Source organism: Ursus maritimus, unplaced genomic scaffold (genome assembly GCF_017311325.1).
Source record: "Ursus maritimus isolate PB19 unplaced genomic scaffold, ASM1731132v1 scaffold_24, whole genome shotgun sequence".
Classification (NCBI taxonomy): Eukaryota; Metazoa; Chordata; class Mammalia; order Carnivora; family Ursidae; genus Ursus; species Ursus maritimus.
In genome coordinates, this window is record NW_024424897.1 from 24,712,160 (window position 1) to 24,730,743 (window position 18,584).

At 51.9% G+C, this 18,584-nt stretch overlaps 2 protein-coding genes across 6 annotated transcripts in view; one reads left to right on the top strand and one right to left on the bottom strand.

Moving 5' to 3' along the window:
• Positions 1-2,753, top strand: part of KAT7 (lysine acetyltransferase 7) — a 30,362-nt gene extending 27,609 nt beyond the window's left edge. For both annotated transcript variants that reach the window (XM_008688111.2, XM_040640803.1), the window contains 2 exons: positions 115-221; positions 999-2,753. In XM_008688111.2, coding sequence (XP_008686333.2) covers positions 115-221; positions 999-1,100 — 209 coding nt within the window. In that variant the 3' untranslated portion in view covers positions 1,101-2,753. The remainder of the gene's footprint in view (positions 1-114; positions 222-998) is intronic.
• A 7,425-nt stretch (positions 2,754-10,178) lies between these two features.
• On the bottom strand, positions 10,179-17,914 carry TAC4 (tachykinin precursor 4). 4 transcript variants are annotated; one of them, XM_040639894.1, is made up of 5 exons: positions 17,341-17,914; positions 14,387-14,471; positions 12,790-12,822; positions 11,747-11,818; positions 10,179-10,541 (listed from the first exon to the last, which is right to left on the bottom strand). In XM_040639894.1, the coding sequence occupies exons 1-5, from the start codon at positions 17,455-17,457 to the stop codon at positions 10,510-10,512; spliced, it is 339 nt and encodes a 112-aa protein (XP_040495828.1). In that variant the 5' UTR covers positions 17,458-17,914; the 3' UTR covers positions 10,179-10,509. The 4 variants fall into 4 exon arrangements, with proteins under 4 accessions (XP_040495828.1, XP_040495827.1, XP_040495826.1 ...); XM_040639893.1 differs by having other exon boundaries at positions 10,179-10,553; XM_040639892.1 differs by lacking the exon at positions 17,341-17,914 and adding an exon at positions 17,157-17,327.
• Positions 17,915-18,584: the final 670 nt, after the last annotated feature.

Genomic DNA, 18,584 nt, shown 5'->3' on the forward strand with positions numbered 1-18,584 from the left:
AGATTCCAACCCTCTGGGTTTCCTCTAAGCGGGGTGGTGGGCTTGGCTTGGTGGGGGTCAGTGAAGGTGGGGGTCTGCACCTTGGCCCGCTTCTCAGTAGCGCTTCTATTTCAGAAATTAGCCAGGAGACGGCTGTGAATCCTGTGGACATCGTCAGCACTCTGCAAGCCCTTCAGATGCTCAAGTACTGGAAAGGGAAACACCTAGTTTTAAAGAGACAGGTAAATTTTCGGCAGCTGCTGGCTCAGTGCTGCATGTCTCTTGAGGCTTAGCAGAGCAAAATGGGGCCTTAATGCCTGAAAAGCAGCCTTCTCTCCTTAAGGGTGTTGGCGTACATATACTTCATACTGAGTCTCTCTCCTCTCTCTCTCCTTTTTTTTTGTTTTTGTTTTTAGTGTGCAAGGAAGCCTGTTAGGCTTATCTCTTATCCTTATCTGAAGCTTTTAGTAAGCTCCTGTCTCAGATTGGGATGACACAGGAAAGGAGCTCAGTTATGAGGCTTTGTGTCACACAGGACTTGTGTTGTGATGGTTTTCTTGGATTGGAGCACATTGCCCATCTGTGTGAGGGGAGTCCTCATAAACCCCTATCAGGAGCCTGATGGGGGGGCTTGATCTCACAACCCTGAGATCACGACCTGAGCCGAAACCAAGAGTTGGGTGCCCAAACTACCGAGCCACTCAGGTGCCCCTTGTGGAAGTGCTTTTAAATTGCTTACAGAAATGCCATCTCAGCTCTTGCCCACTTCTAATTTGTTTCAGTTGACTCACGTATTAGGAAATGTGAATAATTATAGTTCTTCCTGAGGACGCAGTTGGAAGAAATGGATTCTGTAGGAAAGCATTTTCTAAATCAAAAGATAATTTTTTATACCTGTTTCACATCTTAGTATATTATTTAACCTTTGATGGTTCCTTCTTCACTAACAAGCATTTTGGAATCCGTAAAGACATTATCGTTGAACGTGTATAGTCATTTTTCCCATTGTTCTCCCGCAGGACCTGATTGACGAGTGGATAGCCAAAGAGGCCAAAAGATCCAACTCCAATAAAACCATGGATCCAAGCTGTTTAAAATGGACCCCTCCCAAGGGCACTTAAAGTGACCTGTTACTCTGAGCCAGCGAACCCCAGCAGTAGGAATCCGTACCCTAGGGATCTGTCTGTCATTTCTGTTGCTCTTGTGATTGGCAAGTACAGTATCCTTTGGGAAGGCCATCCCCCTCAGGACTGTCCTGGCTCCGACCCTCGTGTTCACTGCAGACGCTGGTTCTGAGGAACTGTTGTTTCGGCCTCAGTGAGGTTGCCCGGATGGGATCTCTGTTAGACTTGCGAGCAGATCCCTCGTAGCACTGACCCAAGGTGTTCTGTTTGGTACTGTACCTGTCCAGTCACTGGTTCTCCTCATGTCCTCTAGCCCCATGAGGTTGTGTTGTGTCTTCTAAACTTCGTACTAGTGCTTCTTGCTGCCCGGTCTCCAGACATCCAAACCATGGTCTGCCACCACCAGGACCTTCCAGTTACTCCTTACATGTGGGTTTTTTTGTTTTTTGTGTGTTTTTGTTTTTGTGTTTTTGGTTTTTTTTGAAGAGCAGGGAAGAGGTACCATTTCTGACTGTGTGTACTGGGAGGGGTCCAGGTCCATTCCCTTTGGATTTTATCTCACTTTAAATGTTTCGCGCCATTTTTATTGAAAGGCTGGTTTTTTGATCAGTGTCAAGCTGACAAGAGACCAGTATTTTTTAACACTCTCCCAGGGACTCGTCTTGATAACTGCACATAATTTATCTGAATGAAATGGAGAGGAGGATTGACAGGTGGTGATTCTGTACTTTGATTTGAGTCACCTGTGGGCAGTGTGTTGGTGGAAGGAAACGAGTCCTTTTTGCCTCACCAGAAAGTGCCCATCCCTAAATGTGTTCCCCTCTCGTGACCCCCTGCCCCTTTTTTACATTTGGGGGGGCCAAACAATGTCCACTTGTCTCTTTCATGCTGCATGCTAACCGGTTCATTAGACTGCAGAGACCTTTCCCCATACCTGTCGCTCTGATCTGACGCACCTGTACTTCTGTCTCAGTTGCATTGATTTTTGCCTGAACCTCCTCAGAGAAGTAGGAAATGATTGCACATGACTTCTGGATCTCTTCTCAGCCCGTGACTCAGCGAGGCAGAGTGCCGCCCCCGGCCCCACCCCTCCCAGCCTTCGCTTCTCCGACAGTGCCTCACCCTCCCTCCTTGAACTGAAGTGCTCCTGCCCTTCCAAGAACAACTGCATTTCCTTTTTGGGATTTGCCACCGTGCCCCCCCTCCGCCCCCCAGTTCTCTGCTCTCCTATTTTTGGTTTCGAGCAAAGGAAGAGCCGCTCCCTCTAATTTCTCTCCAGCCCGTTATAACCCGCTGTCTTGGGGCAGCTTTGGATGTAGGACACGTGCTACCCTTCCCAACTTGGTTTCCTCCAACACGGCTGTCTTCGCGTGGAGCCCTCCCCACGGTCCCGACTCTGGTCCTGTGTGCCTTTCTCTTGTCCTCTCCGTACACTACTTATACTCACTGTGGGTTGGGGGGAGCTCATGTTAAGCATGTTCAGTGGTGGCTCCCCACCAGTTTCAGTGTCACTGTTAACGTTCATCCAAAAGCAACTTCACTGGGGGTTTTCTTAAGGGGTAAAGGTCTTTTACCGAAGCTAACCCTTCCCCACTATGTGGTAGAATGTGCTGTTCTATATCTACTCAATAAAGCATGTTCTCTGCTCAAGCCTGTTTCACTCAGGAGCTCTTCTGTAAGGTTGAAAAGGATGCAGCCGTAGTGAGTACGCTGGGCATTTATTTGCCCCAGCAGTGAGCCAACTGTTGAGGGATGTGGTTTGTGGCTGTGGAACTTGTTTTTCTCTGACGCAGGCTATCTATAGAGGGAGTGATTACTCTGAGCTTGTCTGGTTGGTGGGATGAATTCTCTCTGCCTCGCTTGGTTGCCGCTAAGAGGGATACATAGCAACGACAAGTCAGTGTCTTTTTTTTTTTTTTTAAGCTGTATGCCCAACGTGGGACTTGAACTCACACAACCCCAAGATCAAGAGGTGTATGCTCCTCCGACAGAGCCAGCCTCGAGCCTCAGTGTTCCTCATTCTGAAGCTCATTGTCCTGTGATTTCAAGGGCAAAGGCACCTGCAGGAAGTTAGGATAGATGGTACAGCGAATACTTGGGATGGGGTGGGGACGGGTTTATCCCTCCTGTCCCCAAGTTCATTTGCCAGTAGTGAGCATCGTCCTCTCCAGTCGTGGGTTCTCCCAGCTGGAGAGGATTTCTGAAAGTAGCTGCATTGTCCTGTAGCACTTAACCCAAGGCAGGAAAACAGGCCGGCACCTGCCTGTGTGCCGGAAGCTGTGTTTCTCTCCATAGTAAGGTTGAGAACCTGTCCTGGTGGATAAACTAGGGACGCTCTTCCGTAAGGTTGGAGTCCTGTGTGCCACTCACTGGGGGTGGAGACGGTTGAGGTTCCAGAAAGACCCTTTTTACACCGAATGATGTAGGCCCAAATCTCCTCATTCTAGATATTTGTATCAAAGGGAAATTCTGCTCCCTCAACATTTCCAAAACAACGGGGTAGGTATTGTGAACCATGAGACTGGATGCGAAGAGGTCAGGGCACTTGAAGTTTTGTGCACCATCGGGCCCCCAAGACTCCTGATTGCCACCCAGCTTTCCTTACCAAAAAATAAAAGGAAGATTTCTCTGGTTTAAATCCCTCACAGGTATGGGAACAGAGTGTTTACTTCCTCAGCAACTTTGGGTAAGACTGTCCCTGCTGACTACCTGCACGAGAGCGACTCCGATGTTAGCCTCCTTAGCATTTGCTTTCTCCACTTTTTTAGTTCCATAATTATTAATCATCCTTTCCTTTTTAGTTAGATTTCCTGGCTGCCATTACAAGAAAAATAAACTGGTGGAAACTTTCAGATGAAAGAAGTGATTTTAGTTGATCCTCTGAGTAGCATTTGGGGGCCAGAGACCCAGAAAGCAGCAGCTGTTCCCCATTCTGATGCTGCTGGTTTAGGAGTAAGCTGTCGAACAAGCCCTGTCCCTTGGCTGGTTTCCCTCCTCACCACACCTCTGTAAGGTGGGTATTCTCTGCCTCTGGATTAGGAGACCCAGCCCCGATTCTCAGATTCCAAACCCATTCACAGTGCTGTCATGAGGCCTCTGCTGCTGCTGGTCTGGTCCCGTTTCTCATAAGGGGGATAGTGAGTCAAGTAATGGTTAACAGTATGGTTTACCCTTCATGGAGCAGGATAACGCTTTCGACTTAGTTTTATTTTGTCCCTGCAGTACTGGGCAGATTGCCTGCCTCGGGTTAGGAAGGACCTCGAATGGAGTTGATGTGAAGGCAGTTGGCTCAGGTCGGTGTTGGGGCTACATGTGAATGGCCAGTAGAAAAGACCACAGCTTGCTTCCAGTCCACGTCCCTCCTGGACTACGGAATTGAATGGAACGCATCTTAGAGGTATATTAGTAACTTGGAGGGTAGTTCTAAACCTGCCTGCCTTTGTCTGAAGAGCGATGGGTCAGCCAAATGGCATTCTAGAAGCAGGATGTTTGAGCGGTGTGGGGATCAAGTAGTGCAGCTCTCAGCAGTGATCCTTTATACCTTTTTTCTCTCCTGGCCTTTTGAGAAGAATCCTAGCATTGGGTCTTGAACTCACACGATGCAAATACGCACACATTTGTCTACAGACGGGGAAATTGGACCTTTGAAGTCCATTCCTAGACTGGGGTCAAATAAAAAACCTTGGTTTGGGGCACCTGCGTGGGTCAGTTGGTTAGCGTCTGTCTTTGGCTCAGGTCATAATCCCAGGGTCCTGAGATTGAGTCCTGCATCGGGCTCCCTGATCAGCGGGGATTCTGCTTCTCCCTCTTGCCCTCCTTGCTTGTGCCCCCCCCACCCCCCGTCAAATGAATACATAAAATCTTTAAAAACAACAACAAAAACCCTTGGTTTGAAACAAAGCTGTGAGCAGCTGTGAAACCTGCCTTCACTCACCCTGAGGCCCTAAACTGGCTTGTGCACAGGCTAAAACAACTGGTCCCATTGAGTGAAGCAGAGTGACCACCAGGGGAGCAGGCCTGGCTCCCTATGGCTCTCCACTTCCTTCCATGGCCTCCCAAGTGCTCGTATATATAAAATGTGGCCCAGGGTTCTGCATGTTATTAGAATAAAGTGAAAACTCCTTTGCTGAATGTGTGGTGTATGCTAGGAGTTGTAGAAACTATCTTTTGCTCTTCACTGGGATCCTGGAATGCTAGTACTAGACCCACGGCTTTTGCCCTAGGACTTTCTGCTACAGACTTTGATGACCTCCCCTTCCAGACTGTTTCCTGCTGATGGGGGCAGTATAATTGCCCACTTCCTTTGTGGCGTCTTCCAACAAAATGCCAATGAATGTCACCGAGAAGGAAACAAAGGACTGCCCAGTGGTGACAAATGTACCAGGTGCTGGTTCATCTCTTGTCTTGTGCAATCCCTGTTCGTGTAGGTCAGGCTGCCACCATTTGGGGGCCAGGGGGGAGGTGTTTATTTGTGCCCAGGAGTGGAGAAAATAACCTGCCTGTTGTGCAACGTCAGCTCTGTGGCTCCTCCCAGATGTTCTTTGTGAGATACAAATACCTTCATCCTTGGCAAGTCTGGTTCATCCCAAGAAGCTACTCTTCTTAACCGGGTGTTCGTTTCTGGGAACAGCTCACTGTATGTATTCCTAAATTATTAGAAATCTACACTCTCGTCAAACACACACACACACACACACACACACCTGATGTGGTAGGTCGTCTCCAGGCCTAGCCCCCAACAATTTCTGCCATGTCTGGGTGTGTGTGCTCCTTCCAATGAGAAGAGTTTTCCTTGAGTGTGGGCTGGGCTTTTCACTTATTTTGACTAATCGAATGTGGCAGACGTGATACTCTGGCAGCTTCCACTTGGGCTGTTGGAAACCAGCGGAAATAGTTCCAAACCAGAAGCTTGAGCCATCGTGAACGGTGAGGGCTGTGTAAGAGAGACCACGCGGGGGAGGACAGAGAAGCATAGCCCCCGAATCCCAGCCCTCCCCCAGCTGAGTGCGGCCTCAGCGGTGAGCCCTGGTAAAACCACGTGAAGCTGAAGAAATGCAGCTCAGGCCAGCCAACCTCAGGAATTGTGAGAAACACTGTTGGAAGCCATTCATTGTTTGGGGATGATTCCATACACAACAATGGCTAAACGCAGAGAACCTTTGAAACGAAAGGACTGGAATTCAGTTTGGCCTCAGAGGTTCAGTCAGCTGATTGCCTGTGATTGGGAACCACATGTGCCGGGCCAGGGCGGCCACCCCATGTAGCTGCAGGGGGCGCTATTCCTATTCCATACGCGGCACCCTGGGAGCCAGCTCGATCCCTGTTTGGCCATTTAGCTCGGTTCGCTCTCCGGCAAATTGCGTCTGAGGTCACTACCTGGCCTGGGAATCTTCGCCACCTCCTTACAGAAGTGGGTCAGGAAAAGGGACGAATATTCTGCTCTCAAGACCTGGCTCGTCACTTCCTTGCTCATCTGTGGGGCTTCCCACGGCTCCTTGGATTCAGGTCACAGATCCTGGCTTTCAAGTCTTTCCATAAGCCAGCTCAGTCTCCATGGCTCTCATTGTTCCCCGACACCTAGTCTCAAAGTGCAACTGGATTAGTCTCTAGCCCCTTTCCTGTTTTTACTGGGAAATCCTCCACTTCAACACCCCCCCCCCCCCAGATGTGTGGCACGGAACACAGTAGTATGGGCAAAAAGGATACTGTAATACAAACCCGGAAGACACTCAGTTAAGAAGTATCGGTATGTTTCTTGACATTAGAACTTCTCAAGACCTCCTTCCTCAGGGTTTTCCTAGAGGAAGACACAGTAACATTTCCTAAAATGATCTCTGGAAGGAGCCTCCTGAGACACTGGTACACTGGAGGCAGATATTTGGAAGTTTCTTTCTTACCAGTTGACGTGCCCCAGCTAAAAAGGAATTCCTTGTGAGGTCTTAATTCTGCCCGAGAGTTGTCTGTATGATTATGGCGTAGACTAAGTGAGGTAGGGAGGGGTTGGGTGTTTGGAGTGAAGGCACCTTGGCTCAAGTCCTGGCATTTCCTGTGTAGCTTTGAGCACGTGGCTTATCCTCATCTACGGGGTGAGGACAGTAATTGTGAAGGGAAATTTGTCTTGCAGAATGCCTGATTTGTACACAAATACTCATTTGTACAAAGATGTGGGCCCTGCATTCTCTTGTAGGAGACAGATACTAATAGATACGATTTCTAATTGTGATCAGTGCCACGAAGGGAAAGGGGCAAGGTGTGTGAACAAACTGGAGGGAGCCCTGTCTGAGGAAGGGCCTTTATCCTGCGTCCTGAACAATGAGGAATTAGTGAAAGGAGGAGTGGAGGGATGGGGGCAGCATGCAGACTGTGGGGGGTGCCAAGGTAACAGACCCCAGTGTAAGCGGGCCCTTGGTGTGTGTGAGGGCCTGAGAAAACGCCTGGCTGGTGGGGGAAGGACCTGAGAACACAGGGCCTTGGAGGCTGTCAGGTTTATCCCAAGAAGCTGAACGGTGGCCAGCAGGGGATGGCATGACCCCATTTCTCATTTTAATAGGTCGTGCTCCTGGTAAAGAATGGGTGGGTCAGGTCTGGCGGTAAGATGGGAAGCAAGGAGGTCTCTTGGGGCTGCCTCCCTCCGGGCAACAGCAGACCATGGCTTGTGTTAACAGTGGTAGTGGAGGGGGAAGGAATTTGAGATGGATTTTGGAGAAACCAAAAACTAGGGGATATATATTCAATGTGGGGAGTGAAGAGCGGAGGGTAATTCCCAGGCTTCTAGTTGGAACAGCAGGGTACCCGGAGGAGGCGCCGTTTGTGGGGGTGCCCAGCACAGGGAGGAGTGGGTGACAAGTTCAGCACTGGGACACGCTGAGTTTGAGAACTGCAGGATACATGTTCGATATTTATTTCAGGTACTTCATGAAGTTTGGCTCCCTCATGGCTCTCTAGAGACAGGCTCCCCGAGGACAGGAAGTGTGAGTCCTTTGTCACACACTCTCCAATGACCTCTTAGGGGCCGAGCACTAGCGCTGGTACTGGAATAAAGATAAATGGGATGTGGTCCGTGTACTTGAATCAGAACATCGTGTGTTAAGTGTTGTCACGGAGGAATGTGCAAGGGGCTTGGGGAACTTAGGAGGGAGTGAATGAGTATTTCCTGGCTTGGGAAGGCTTTACAGAGACATTGACCTCGGAGTAAGAATTGCCTGGAATAGCATGTGCATTGAGGGAACGTGGTGGGTTTGAAAAGGATCAACAGAGAGCAAGGCGTGGGCTTTGCACATCGCAACTCCCCTGTAAGCTCGTTAGGTCTCCAGGGACACATGTATCTCCTACTTTTTCCATCCTCCCAGAGCCATCTGAGTTCCTGGCAAAGTGCAGGCACAGAGAGGAAACTCACCAAATACTTGGTGACTCCAGTTTCTCTTCAATGTCCCCATCTTCAAACACAAGAAGAAAATCTTCAGTCTGCTCCGCGGACCCTTCAAGTTTGGCTATGACAGTGAATCGCCTCTTGGGCCCACAGCAGCAGGTGGGGTGAAGCGGGGAAGAAACCAGGGGTGCCCCAGGAGTGAGGAGTTTGGGAGTGGATGGGATAAGAAGTGTGTTCACGGGGGTTTCTGCCGTGGCGTCCGGGGAGGGCGCGCACCGCCCCCACCCCAGACGGCTCACTGGGCCTGGGTAAGGAGGGAGAAGGTAGCCCGGGAGGCCCAAGGTTTATTCAGGGCTCATGATGAACTGTCTATCTTAACATAGAGTGTGTGAGTGTGTGTGTGTGTGTGTGTGTGTGTGTGTGTGTGAGTAAAGCAATAGAAGTTGATTAAGTGAAGATACAGAAAAAGCTCTCAAGAGTGAGAGGGTTTCCGGGGCGCCTGGGTGGCTCAGTCGTTAAGTGTCTGCCTTCGGCTCAGGGTGTGATCCTGGAGTCCTGGGATCGAGCCCCGCATGGGGCTCCTCCGCTGAGAGCCTGCTTCTTCCTCTCCCACTCCCCCCGCTTGTGTTCCCTCTCTCTCTGGTGTCTCTCTCTCCCTCTCTCTCTCTCTCTCTCTCTCTCTCTCTCTGTCAAATAAATAAAATCTTGGGGAAAAAAAAGAGTGAGAGGGCTTCCGACGCGACACATAGGAGCTATTTCATTATAGGGCAAATAGGGATCTTGCTGGTTGTGCTGACACCCGGCCTCTCCTTAGTGGTCTCTGCTGTCGCTAAAACCTACCCTGGCGCCCAGGTGAAGGGCCTGCCTTCTCCTCCAGTGCCGCTTTCCCCTCCTAGAACAGCCTAGCCACCCCACTCCCAAAGGATCAAACACTCCCCCCCCAAAAAAAACCTCTAACCCATTTCCTTCTTTGTGGAGAGAGGGGCACAGAGGGTAAATGTCCTGTAGCCTAGTGAATTCACGAATCGTCCCCTACTGCTGAGCCCACACCACTCCCAGCTGGTTCCCTTACACAGCCCTCCGTGCTGATGACCAGCGTTGCCCTCCACGATTTCATTCTGGCTGAGGTGCCGCTCTCTAAGCATCCTGGGGTCCTCTGCGTCCTGCCTCATTGACCACTGGGGCAGTGACAGTCGTCTCCTCATCAGACTGGGGGGTTCCCTGAGGGCACCCTTTCGTGCCCCTGGAGCTCTTTCCAGTGCTCGGAGCGTGACTAACTGCCTGTGTCCCAAAAGCAAAGCAGTTAGTTAAAGAGCCACTTTATGCGTGAGAATCTTTGAAGGACCTGGGACCCAATTATCCAGGTCAGAAGACACAGGGATTTGCGGTGTTGAGATGATGACTCTGAGTAGGGAAGGGTGTCTGCTTTCAGATGGGGGCTGTCCTTACCTGTGTCCCAAGGGTGGGAACCAGGGCTGTTTACTGGTCCCTTTGCGGTTCTGGAAAAGCCCCCAGAAAAGAAACTATTCCTGGGTGGGGTGGGGGACTGGGATAGGCTGGTGATGGGTATTAAGGAGGGCACATATTGCATGGTGCACTGGGTGTTATACGCAAATAATGAATCATGGAACTTTACATCAAAAACTAAGGATATACTGTATGGTGACTAACATAAAAAATTATTATTAAAAAAAAGAAACTGTTCACTGTTTGTCCATTTATTGAGCCCTTACTCTGGTCCCAGCACAGGAGACATAGAAGTGGGTGACACTGGGCCCCGCTTAGCAGTGACATGGGGGCTGAGCGCTGAGGGAGGGCAGGATCACTGCCGCTCACAACTGTAACAGCATGCATTTTTGTGTCACCATGGCTTAGGATCGAGGGTCCTGGAAGGAACCGCAGGGAGGCTGGGTGGGACACAGCAGTGTCGGTCGCAGGAGACACACAGAGAAGAGAGTTGGCCTGGCTGGCTGTCGCTCCATCGTCCAGGGAAGGAGACAGGCGTTTCGTCCTCTGGGAAGGGTGCAGTGGGGGCGCTCACTCTGACCCGTGGTCCTTGTCCTCTCTGCCTGGGAAGAGTTCTGTACATGACAGTGGTTTCAGGAGTCTTGTCTGTCTCCTCCACCCTTGGGGGGGCTTCCTTAGTCACTCCTCTCTGGGCCCTCCATTTCCCTAACTCGGGCTGTCAATATTTGGGGCAATCAGATTACAAGTTCATTTGCCTTATCTTCCAGTTCTCAGTCGGAAGCGCCTCCAGAGCATGGACAAGCCAGCCTTCAACTACTCCCTCTAGAAGGAGGGGAGTGGTGATCCAGTATTAGCAAGCCCAGAGGCCCTCCTAGAGACGCGGAAGGGGCCGTGGACTAGGTAATGGGAGACCCCGCTTTAGTCCCGGCTGTTCTCGGCTCACTGTATGGCTTCGGGCAAGCTGCTTTCCATCTCTGAAAAAAGGGATTCTTGCCCACACTCTGCGAGGAGGGACATTCATTTCTATTTGGGTACTGAGGTGACTTCCATGGCCCTTAGAATGGAATGGCTCAGACGTTTAGAAAAGAATCTTGAGGGGAAATAGAGGACTTGCCATCTCGAGTCCTAAGAGCCTATGTTGGAAGGAGCAGGTGTTCGATCAGGGAGGCTAGAAAGGCCTCCTGCTAGAGCATGTGCTTGGGGGGAAGAGGTCAGGCATTAGAGAAGGCGGCCTGGAGCTCAGCATCTCTGATCCCCTCCAGCGCCGGCTCGCTTGAGCTTCTGATCGTTCCCTCTGCCTGAGTCGCTTATCTACCTTCAAGCCTGTTCATTCATTTATTGAGTGTACCCTTGGGCCCGTTGGGGTTGTGGCCCCTGCCAGAAGGTGTTAGCTGATGACCGCTTAGGGTGCGACCCCTTCCAGAGTGATTCACACTTACAGTTGCTGAGGACAGGAAATACCGCAAGACTAAAGGCCTGACTTTCTAATAATCGCTGATCGCTGCAGGAATAAGGGGGATGTCCCAGGGTCTGAAAAAACACACATGAGCTGAGGGCAGAGTGTGCCTGGGTGTGCTGGGGATGGGGAGGGTGCAGCTTTAGGGCTCTAGCTGTCTCAAGCCTGGATCATCAAAGGGACCACCTGCCTGCCCCTCAGCTGCTCTCTTCTGTGGGACATCTGCCCAGTGGCTCGTGGGGAGCCTGCTCTGTCTGTCCAGATGCCTGGCCCCCACCGTGGAGACTGGCAGCGAGGCATCGGGCTGCTTTCTCATGATGCCCTTGCCATCCACCAGAGGTGCTCACCTACCTTCCGCAGATGGTCCCTCCCTGCCCGGAAGGCCCTGCGCCCTTTGTCCTTGCCAGTGCTCTGGTGGTGGAGCTAGAAGACAGAAGAAAGAGGCCTTACTCTGCTGAGTAAGGCCGTCGTGGGATCCAAGAAGGGCAGGGCAGGGCCAGGACAAGAGCTGGGGCCTCATAAATGCAGTCATTCCTCAAGCTTCCTGGGAGCGGAGGAAAAACCGTGGATTGGTTCATTCACTCCCTGATTCATTCACTGATTCCCACCTCTTTCTCCTGCATTCCCCCACCCCTTTGCCCTCCCTTCTGCAGACACCTAGTGGGCACCTCTCAGAGACAGAAACTGCCCGTGTTGCGGGTACGGAGGTGGCCCACCTGCTACTGCCCATGGTGGGACGTGTTCTGCTCTGGGGACACCAGCCACGTGACCCAGCCGTGCAGGGCAGGGCAGGGCGCCAAGGACAGCATGGTGCGCAGGCCACAGAGAGCAGCTCTGTCTGGGCAGGGCAGGCGGTCAGGGAAGGAGAGGTGGGGCCCGGAGTCAAGTCAGTGAGAGTGGCCCTGGAAGATGTGGTGAGTTGTCAGAGCATTGGACTTGATCCTGAGAGAGTTCTGAGGGTGTGGCGGGTAAGGGTTGGTTGGTTTTCTTTTGATTTTTTTTTCTTTCCCTTTTCACCAAGGATTTGGGCAGGGTACTGGCAGCTCAGAGTTGCACTTTTCAGATCCTTCTAGGTGCAGGGTGGGGAATGGATTGGTTAGTTTTTTCCAGTTCCAGGCTTTTGACCCAAAGTAATTTTGAACCTCTGACAGAACTAGATTCATCCTGTCTCCTTGTCCCTGCAACGACTCCCCCCACGTGCCCAGACCACCTCTCTCAGGGGCTGACCAGGAAGCCTAGCATGTGGCCAAACCGTGCAGGCCCCGCCCCCTCCAACGCCAGCCTGGCGTGGCCCCGGCCAGAGCATCTCCCCCACCTCCCTGACTGGTTAGGGGCCAGGCCAACGCAGCCCTCCGCAGGGGGCCTGCTGAGGGGAAGGTCTGGACAACACTTACCTGCTCTTCTGTCTGGCTGGATAGGAGGTATTCCTGGGGGAAAGAGAAAGAAGGAATGAGGGCCACACTGCTTCCCGGGGGTGTGGTGAGACGGGAAGGGCTCATGGCTCTTTGGGGTTCAGTGCCTTTAGTGGGCAACCACTGTTGACAGTTTGGCATTTATCCTTCTAGAAATTTCCTTACGTGTTTGCATATATATGTGCATAAGTATGTAGTTTTTAAAAAAAAATTTAAAGATTTATTTGTTTTAGAGAGGGAGAGAGAGAGAACACAGGAGAGGGGCAGAGGGAGAAGGAGAGAGAGAATCTCAAGCAGACTCATCACTGAGCATGGAGCCCGACTTGGGGCTCGATCTCATGACCCTGAGATCATGACCTGAGCTGAAATCAAGAGTCAGACGCTCAATCAACTGAACCACCCAGGCGCCCCCAAGCATGAAGTTTAAAAAAAAGAAAATCAAGTAGGCTCCTATCATACATATTATTATATAACTTGCTTCTTCCACTTAACCGATATCTTGGAGACCTTTCCATATCTTCCCACAGGTCTGTCTCATCCTTTTTAATGGCCACAAAAGCTATGGGTGTGCCTAATATATTTTGACTATTCACCTATTGATTTTTTTTAAAGATGTATTTATTTGTTTTAGAGCGAGAGGGCAGGGTGGGGAGGGACAGAGGGAGAGAGAGAGAATCTCACACAGACTCCGTGCTGAGCCTGGAACCTGATGTGGGGCTCAGCCTCAGGACCCTGAGATCATGGGCTGAGCTGAAACCAAGAGTCAGATGCTTAGCAACTGTGCCACCCAGGCGCCCTACCTGTTGGTGGTTTTTATGTTCTTTACAAATTCTTGCTATTACAAACAAGTTGGCAGTAAACTCTCTGATACAAATACCTCAAGGCTTATGCATCAATGGCATTTCTATTCAGTACATGTTCTGAAGTGAGGCTATTGCTAAAAGGTATGTGTACTTCCAACTTTGATGGAGATTGCCACCGTGTCCTCAACAGGGTATAAAAGTGCCAGTTTCTTCAAACCCTCACCGACACCACTTAAATGTGTGGATAGATATACGGATATAGATATATATAATGTTGACAATGAATAAGAGAAGACTGCCCTCTGTCCAGACTATTTGCTCCTTGTTCCCCTTGGACATGACTCCTTCATTTAGAGTATCCTCAGGGAACGCGAGTTCATTTTAATAATTCTATCTGAGCCAAACAGAATCGACTAGAAAGCCTTGCCAGTGGCTTGGCTCACATCTAGATCCTGATGCCCAGCTTCACCACCGGTCTCCAGAGTCATCCCTAGTATGGATGGCAAGGGCACCAGCAGGGCAGGAGGCATTGCCCTCGCCCTTAGGGTGACTGCACCCCCACATGCCCAAGCCAGCCCCGGGTTTAACACCTGTAGCCTGGCATAATGAGCTCTCTAAAGTGTCGGGGTTTGACGATCATTCCTATGGACACTCTATGGCACAGGCGACCCCTACCCACCCCTGGCGGCCTGGGCTTGAAGCTGGGCCTCTGCTTGGTGTCAGCAAACCCGCTCGGGACCACTCCTCGCTGGACAGCACCCACCTTTATCACTCACCTCTCACCCGCTTCCCCATCAGCCCAAAGAACTGGCTCGCTTTGCCCCTCTTCACCTCCTGGAGCTGGAGGTGAATGCCACCATCCTGGAGAAGCAGAGAGTTCATTGTTAGAGCTGCGGGGGAGGGTGAGGCTGCAAACAGGACAGGGCGGGCAGCCTGAGCGACAGCAGTGTCATGCCGCTTGGCTCTGTGCCGGCACGCGGCTCTGGAGCATTCGTGCATTCCCTACACAGCACGGCGCCTGGACACAATCCTTCATAGCTGATGTCCCTCCTCCTGTGTTCCTGCCTCTGCTCTCAACACTTTCGTGTGTTCGCTCACTTAATCCTCACTGAAACCACACCAAGTAAGAACGTGTATGGTCACCATTTTACAGATGCAGACACCGAGGCCCAGAGACATTAGTGTGCCAAGCCCACCAGCTAGGATGTGGGAGACAGAGCCGGAACTTGAACCCAGGTCCTGGCTCAAGGGCTCCAACACTGGAGCCAAAGTCTCACTTACTCTTTGCAACCGCCATATGAAGTGACTGTGATTTATCCCCACTGTACAGATGGGGAAACTGAGACTTATGGAGGGTAAGTGAATTGTCCACTTAATGGTGGAGGCAGGATTCAAACCCAAGGAGTCTGACTCCAGAGCATGGGTTCTGCTCCATCTTATAAAATGTCTCCAACATAGACCGGAGGGGGCAGCTGATGAACTCACAGTGGGCACCCTGTGGGCAAGGCAGGAGTGCTTCCCTGGCTCCCCCACTCTTGCTGCTGCTGTCCTCTCTTCCCCCTAAACTCCCCGCATTGCCCTGGATATACCCTACCCCACAGCCTGGGCCTCCCACGTGGAACACGGCATGTGGCCTGGGGTGGAGGCCACTCCTCTGGGCAAAGATATGTTCATCCTTGAGCTGATGGAGTGAAAGTCTGGGCCAAGGGCTCTGGGTTGAAGTTCTCATTTTTCCATCAGGTTTTGTGATGTTGGCCAAAAAGTCGCCTCACTTTCTGGCCTTAACCTGAGCCACCAAAGGGCTTGCTCAACTCTGCCAAGAGGGGGAGATGCTTGCTAGTGGAGAGGGTGACAGTGGGTGACGGTCATTAGACCATCTTCACATCTCTGTGTGCCCAGCACGTGGCACACAACCTGGAAGACAGCATGTGAGGGATACAGAAAGCTGAAGAAGGGCCCTTTCTCTGGCAGTCTGGGAAGAGGGAGGGGAATGGGGTTTTCTTTTCCAGGAAGGCTGGAGACAACCAGCTAGAGCCCTGGAGTAACTCAGGCCACCTGCCAAGAGGATGAGAGCTGGGCTTGGATCAGGGGCCCGCTCTTTGGACCCCAATTTCCCCAGGCGCGGCACTGGAGCTCCTGGGACAAGCCACTGGCTGGGGTACAGTGAAGACCCCTTTGCCTCTCACCGTTCATCTGGTCCTGACTTTCAGGACCAGGAGTGGATTGTTTTCTAAGCCCTGGACCAATTCAGTCACTTCCAGTCTGTCTCCTCCCCAGGATGTCAAGGGCTGGGGCAGTCGTCTGGGGCTGGAATTACCTAGCCCTGCCAGCAACCGGAAAAGTGTCTTTGGAGATTTGGACCCATTGCTGAAAAGCTCATGAAAACCACTTTGCCTGGGTAAAAGGCAGCCTTCAAATGCAAGCTGAAGAGAATGGCGACTTATGAATTAAGTAAGACTACCTCTCTCCCACGCTCCCTGGGGGTTTCTGGACCCTGGCTCCCTTCGACCCAGGAAAGACTCCTCCCCCACCTGAAGCCTTCCTGATGCACTTGCCGCATATCCCTAGCTCTAGGGATGACCGCAGGTGAGGGAGCCTCAGGGCTGGCAAGATGATCAGGTCATCCTGGCGCTGCCTCGTTCCCTCCTTCTGTCCCCTCACTCGTCTCGGAGAGGCAGAATAGGCATGAGACCCTGCTGCAGGGGGAGGTGCTCGAGGGTGGAAAGGCCAGCTGCACCCGCAGAAGTGGATGATGATGTTTCTCTCGTGGCTGTGTAGAGCGCTCCCCGTCACACAGCTCGGCTTCCCTGGACCTGGGCCACATCCCAGGGTGTTTGGCACAGATGCTGCAAAGCATGTCAAAACTTGAGAAGACCCTTGGGGGTCATCTTCGCTCTCCTGCCATTTTACAGGTGGCCAGAGAGCAGCAGTGACCTTCCCAAGGTCGCACGGAGTCCGTGGAGCACCTGGGACCTGAACCCAGGTCAGTCCACCCTGCGGTCTTCTCCACCGCACCCACTCCCACGTTCAGACAAAGCAGGAAGGAAACCCGCCACCAGTGGCAGTTCCTTCGATGGCTCTTCCAGTGGCCCCAGGGTCCTGACCAGATACTGTGCGCCTAATTTTTGGATTTCTCCCCAGTGATAGCATTCAGGTCAGTTTAGTAGAAGACAGTGGCCGTCAAACCAAGTACTTAGCAGGAAATAAGAGTTTCTACATGGGAGACAGAACAGTGATCCTGCCCCAAGTTGACCCCCTTGAAAGGAAATTCTGGAAGAAGTTCTCTGATGCGTAGATACACCGAGTCTGACCTCGGACAAATGTGCAGCTGTGCTTTTGAAGCTGCATAACTTTGGACAAACTGACCTTTCTGTGCCTCGGTTTCCTTACCTGTGAAAGGGGGATAGTAATGGTACCTTCCCCACAAGGCTGATATGAGGATTAAACTGGTTAATATTTATGAAACACTTAGGACAGTGCCAGGAACATAGTATATGTGAAATAAAACACAAACACACACTCACACACACATACACACTCACATACCGTGGCTCCCACGTACGCGTGCCCCTTTGGACGTCTGCCAGGCCAGGGGCTGTGGCTTTGAACCTCCCCTCAGAGGGGAGTCAGACAGCATGGCTAACAGTGTACGAACTGCTCTCCGGGCAGCCGTGGAAGGGATCTCCCACCCCTTGCACCGCAGATCAGCCTGTGCCTCACCCCACGGTACCTCCAGGGTCAAGGTTATCCAGGACCCTGCTTCCGCTCCGAGTGCCAGTCCCTCGTCAGCTGTCACCGTGCCTGCAGACAGCCCCATCAGGAGAAGCAGGGGGAGGCAAGGCAGCATATTGAGCACTGCTATGTCCTGGGACCCTCCGGGAGCCCCTCGCAGCCTGAAGATGCTGTCTCCAACACGCCTGGGGCCTCTCTCTGGCTCCTTTCGTGTGTGTTTTGGGGGTGTGGGGGGGTGAAGCTCCACCTATTCTCTGTCCTTCCAGCTACCCTGCTTTCCCTTCTTCTGCTTATCTGGCCCCTGGGGCCGCTTCCTGTGACTCCCTTCCCTCCCTCCCTGGCTGGCTGGAAAGGCCAATGATACCCTAGGAGGGACCAGACCTCTTCCCCTGCCACCCCTGCACTTGATCCCAGGGCTTAACGCTCTGATGCAACACCGGCCTCACCTTTTGGCTGCATTCCCTTGGTGGCAGGTGCACAATGGGGCACTGTGTGGGGGCCTGGCGGGAAGCTGAAGGGGGCCTTGTCATCCTGGATATGGGGAAGGAGAGCGTGTGGCTCCTCCCTTCCCAGTGCTCTGCTCCCCTGTAAGAGAGGCCTCTCCTCCAGAGCTCAGTGTTTGACCACTTGTCTCCCCACCCCTGTGCCCCTCCTTCCTGAGGCTCCCCTCCATCTAGGATCCCCATGTGTGTACAGAGATGCGCATCTTGCCCCAAGAGAAAAAACATAGCGCTTAAAGGAGTAAAGCTCCTCAGAGGGAAGAATTGGGAAATGCCAGAAAACTGGCTTCCTGAGTGTCATCAACTCTAAACTACTTCCCACTGCTGTCAAAGTGATCTTTCTGGAGCCCTAACCTGACATGTCTGTCTCTGCTTACAGCCTTCCAATGTCTCCCCATGGCCCTTGGCATAATGTTTGGGCTCCCTAGCATGGCATTCAAGGCCCTTCTCCACTTAGCTTCTCCCTGTCTCCTATCCATCCACCCATCCAACCATCCATCCCTCCATCCATCCATCCCTCCATCCATCCAACCATCCATTCCCCCATCCCTCCATCCATCATCTATCCATCCGTCATCCATCCATCCATCCATCCATTGAACCATCCATCCGTCAGTGTAGAACAAGGGCCCTGTGGTCAGAGACCTGAATTCCAATCCTAGCTCCACCACCAAATAGCTGTGTGACCTTGACACATTCTTTAACCCCTCTAAATCTTAGAATCCTCATCTGTAAAATGAAA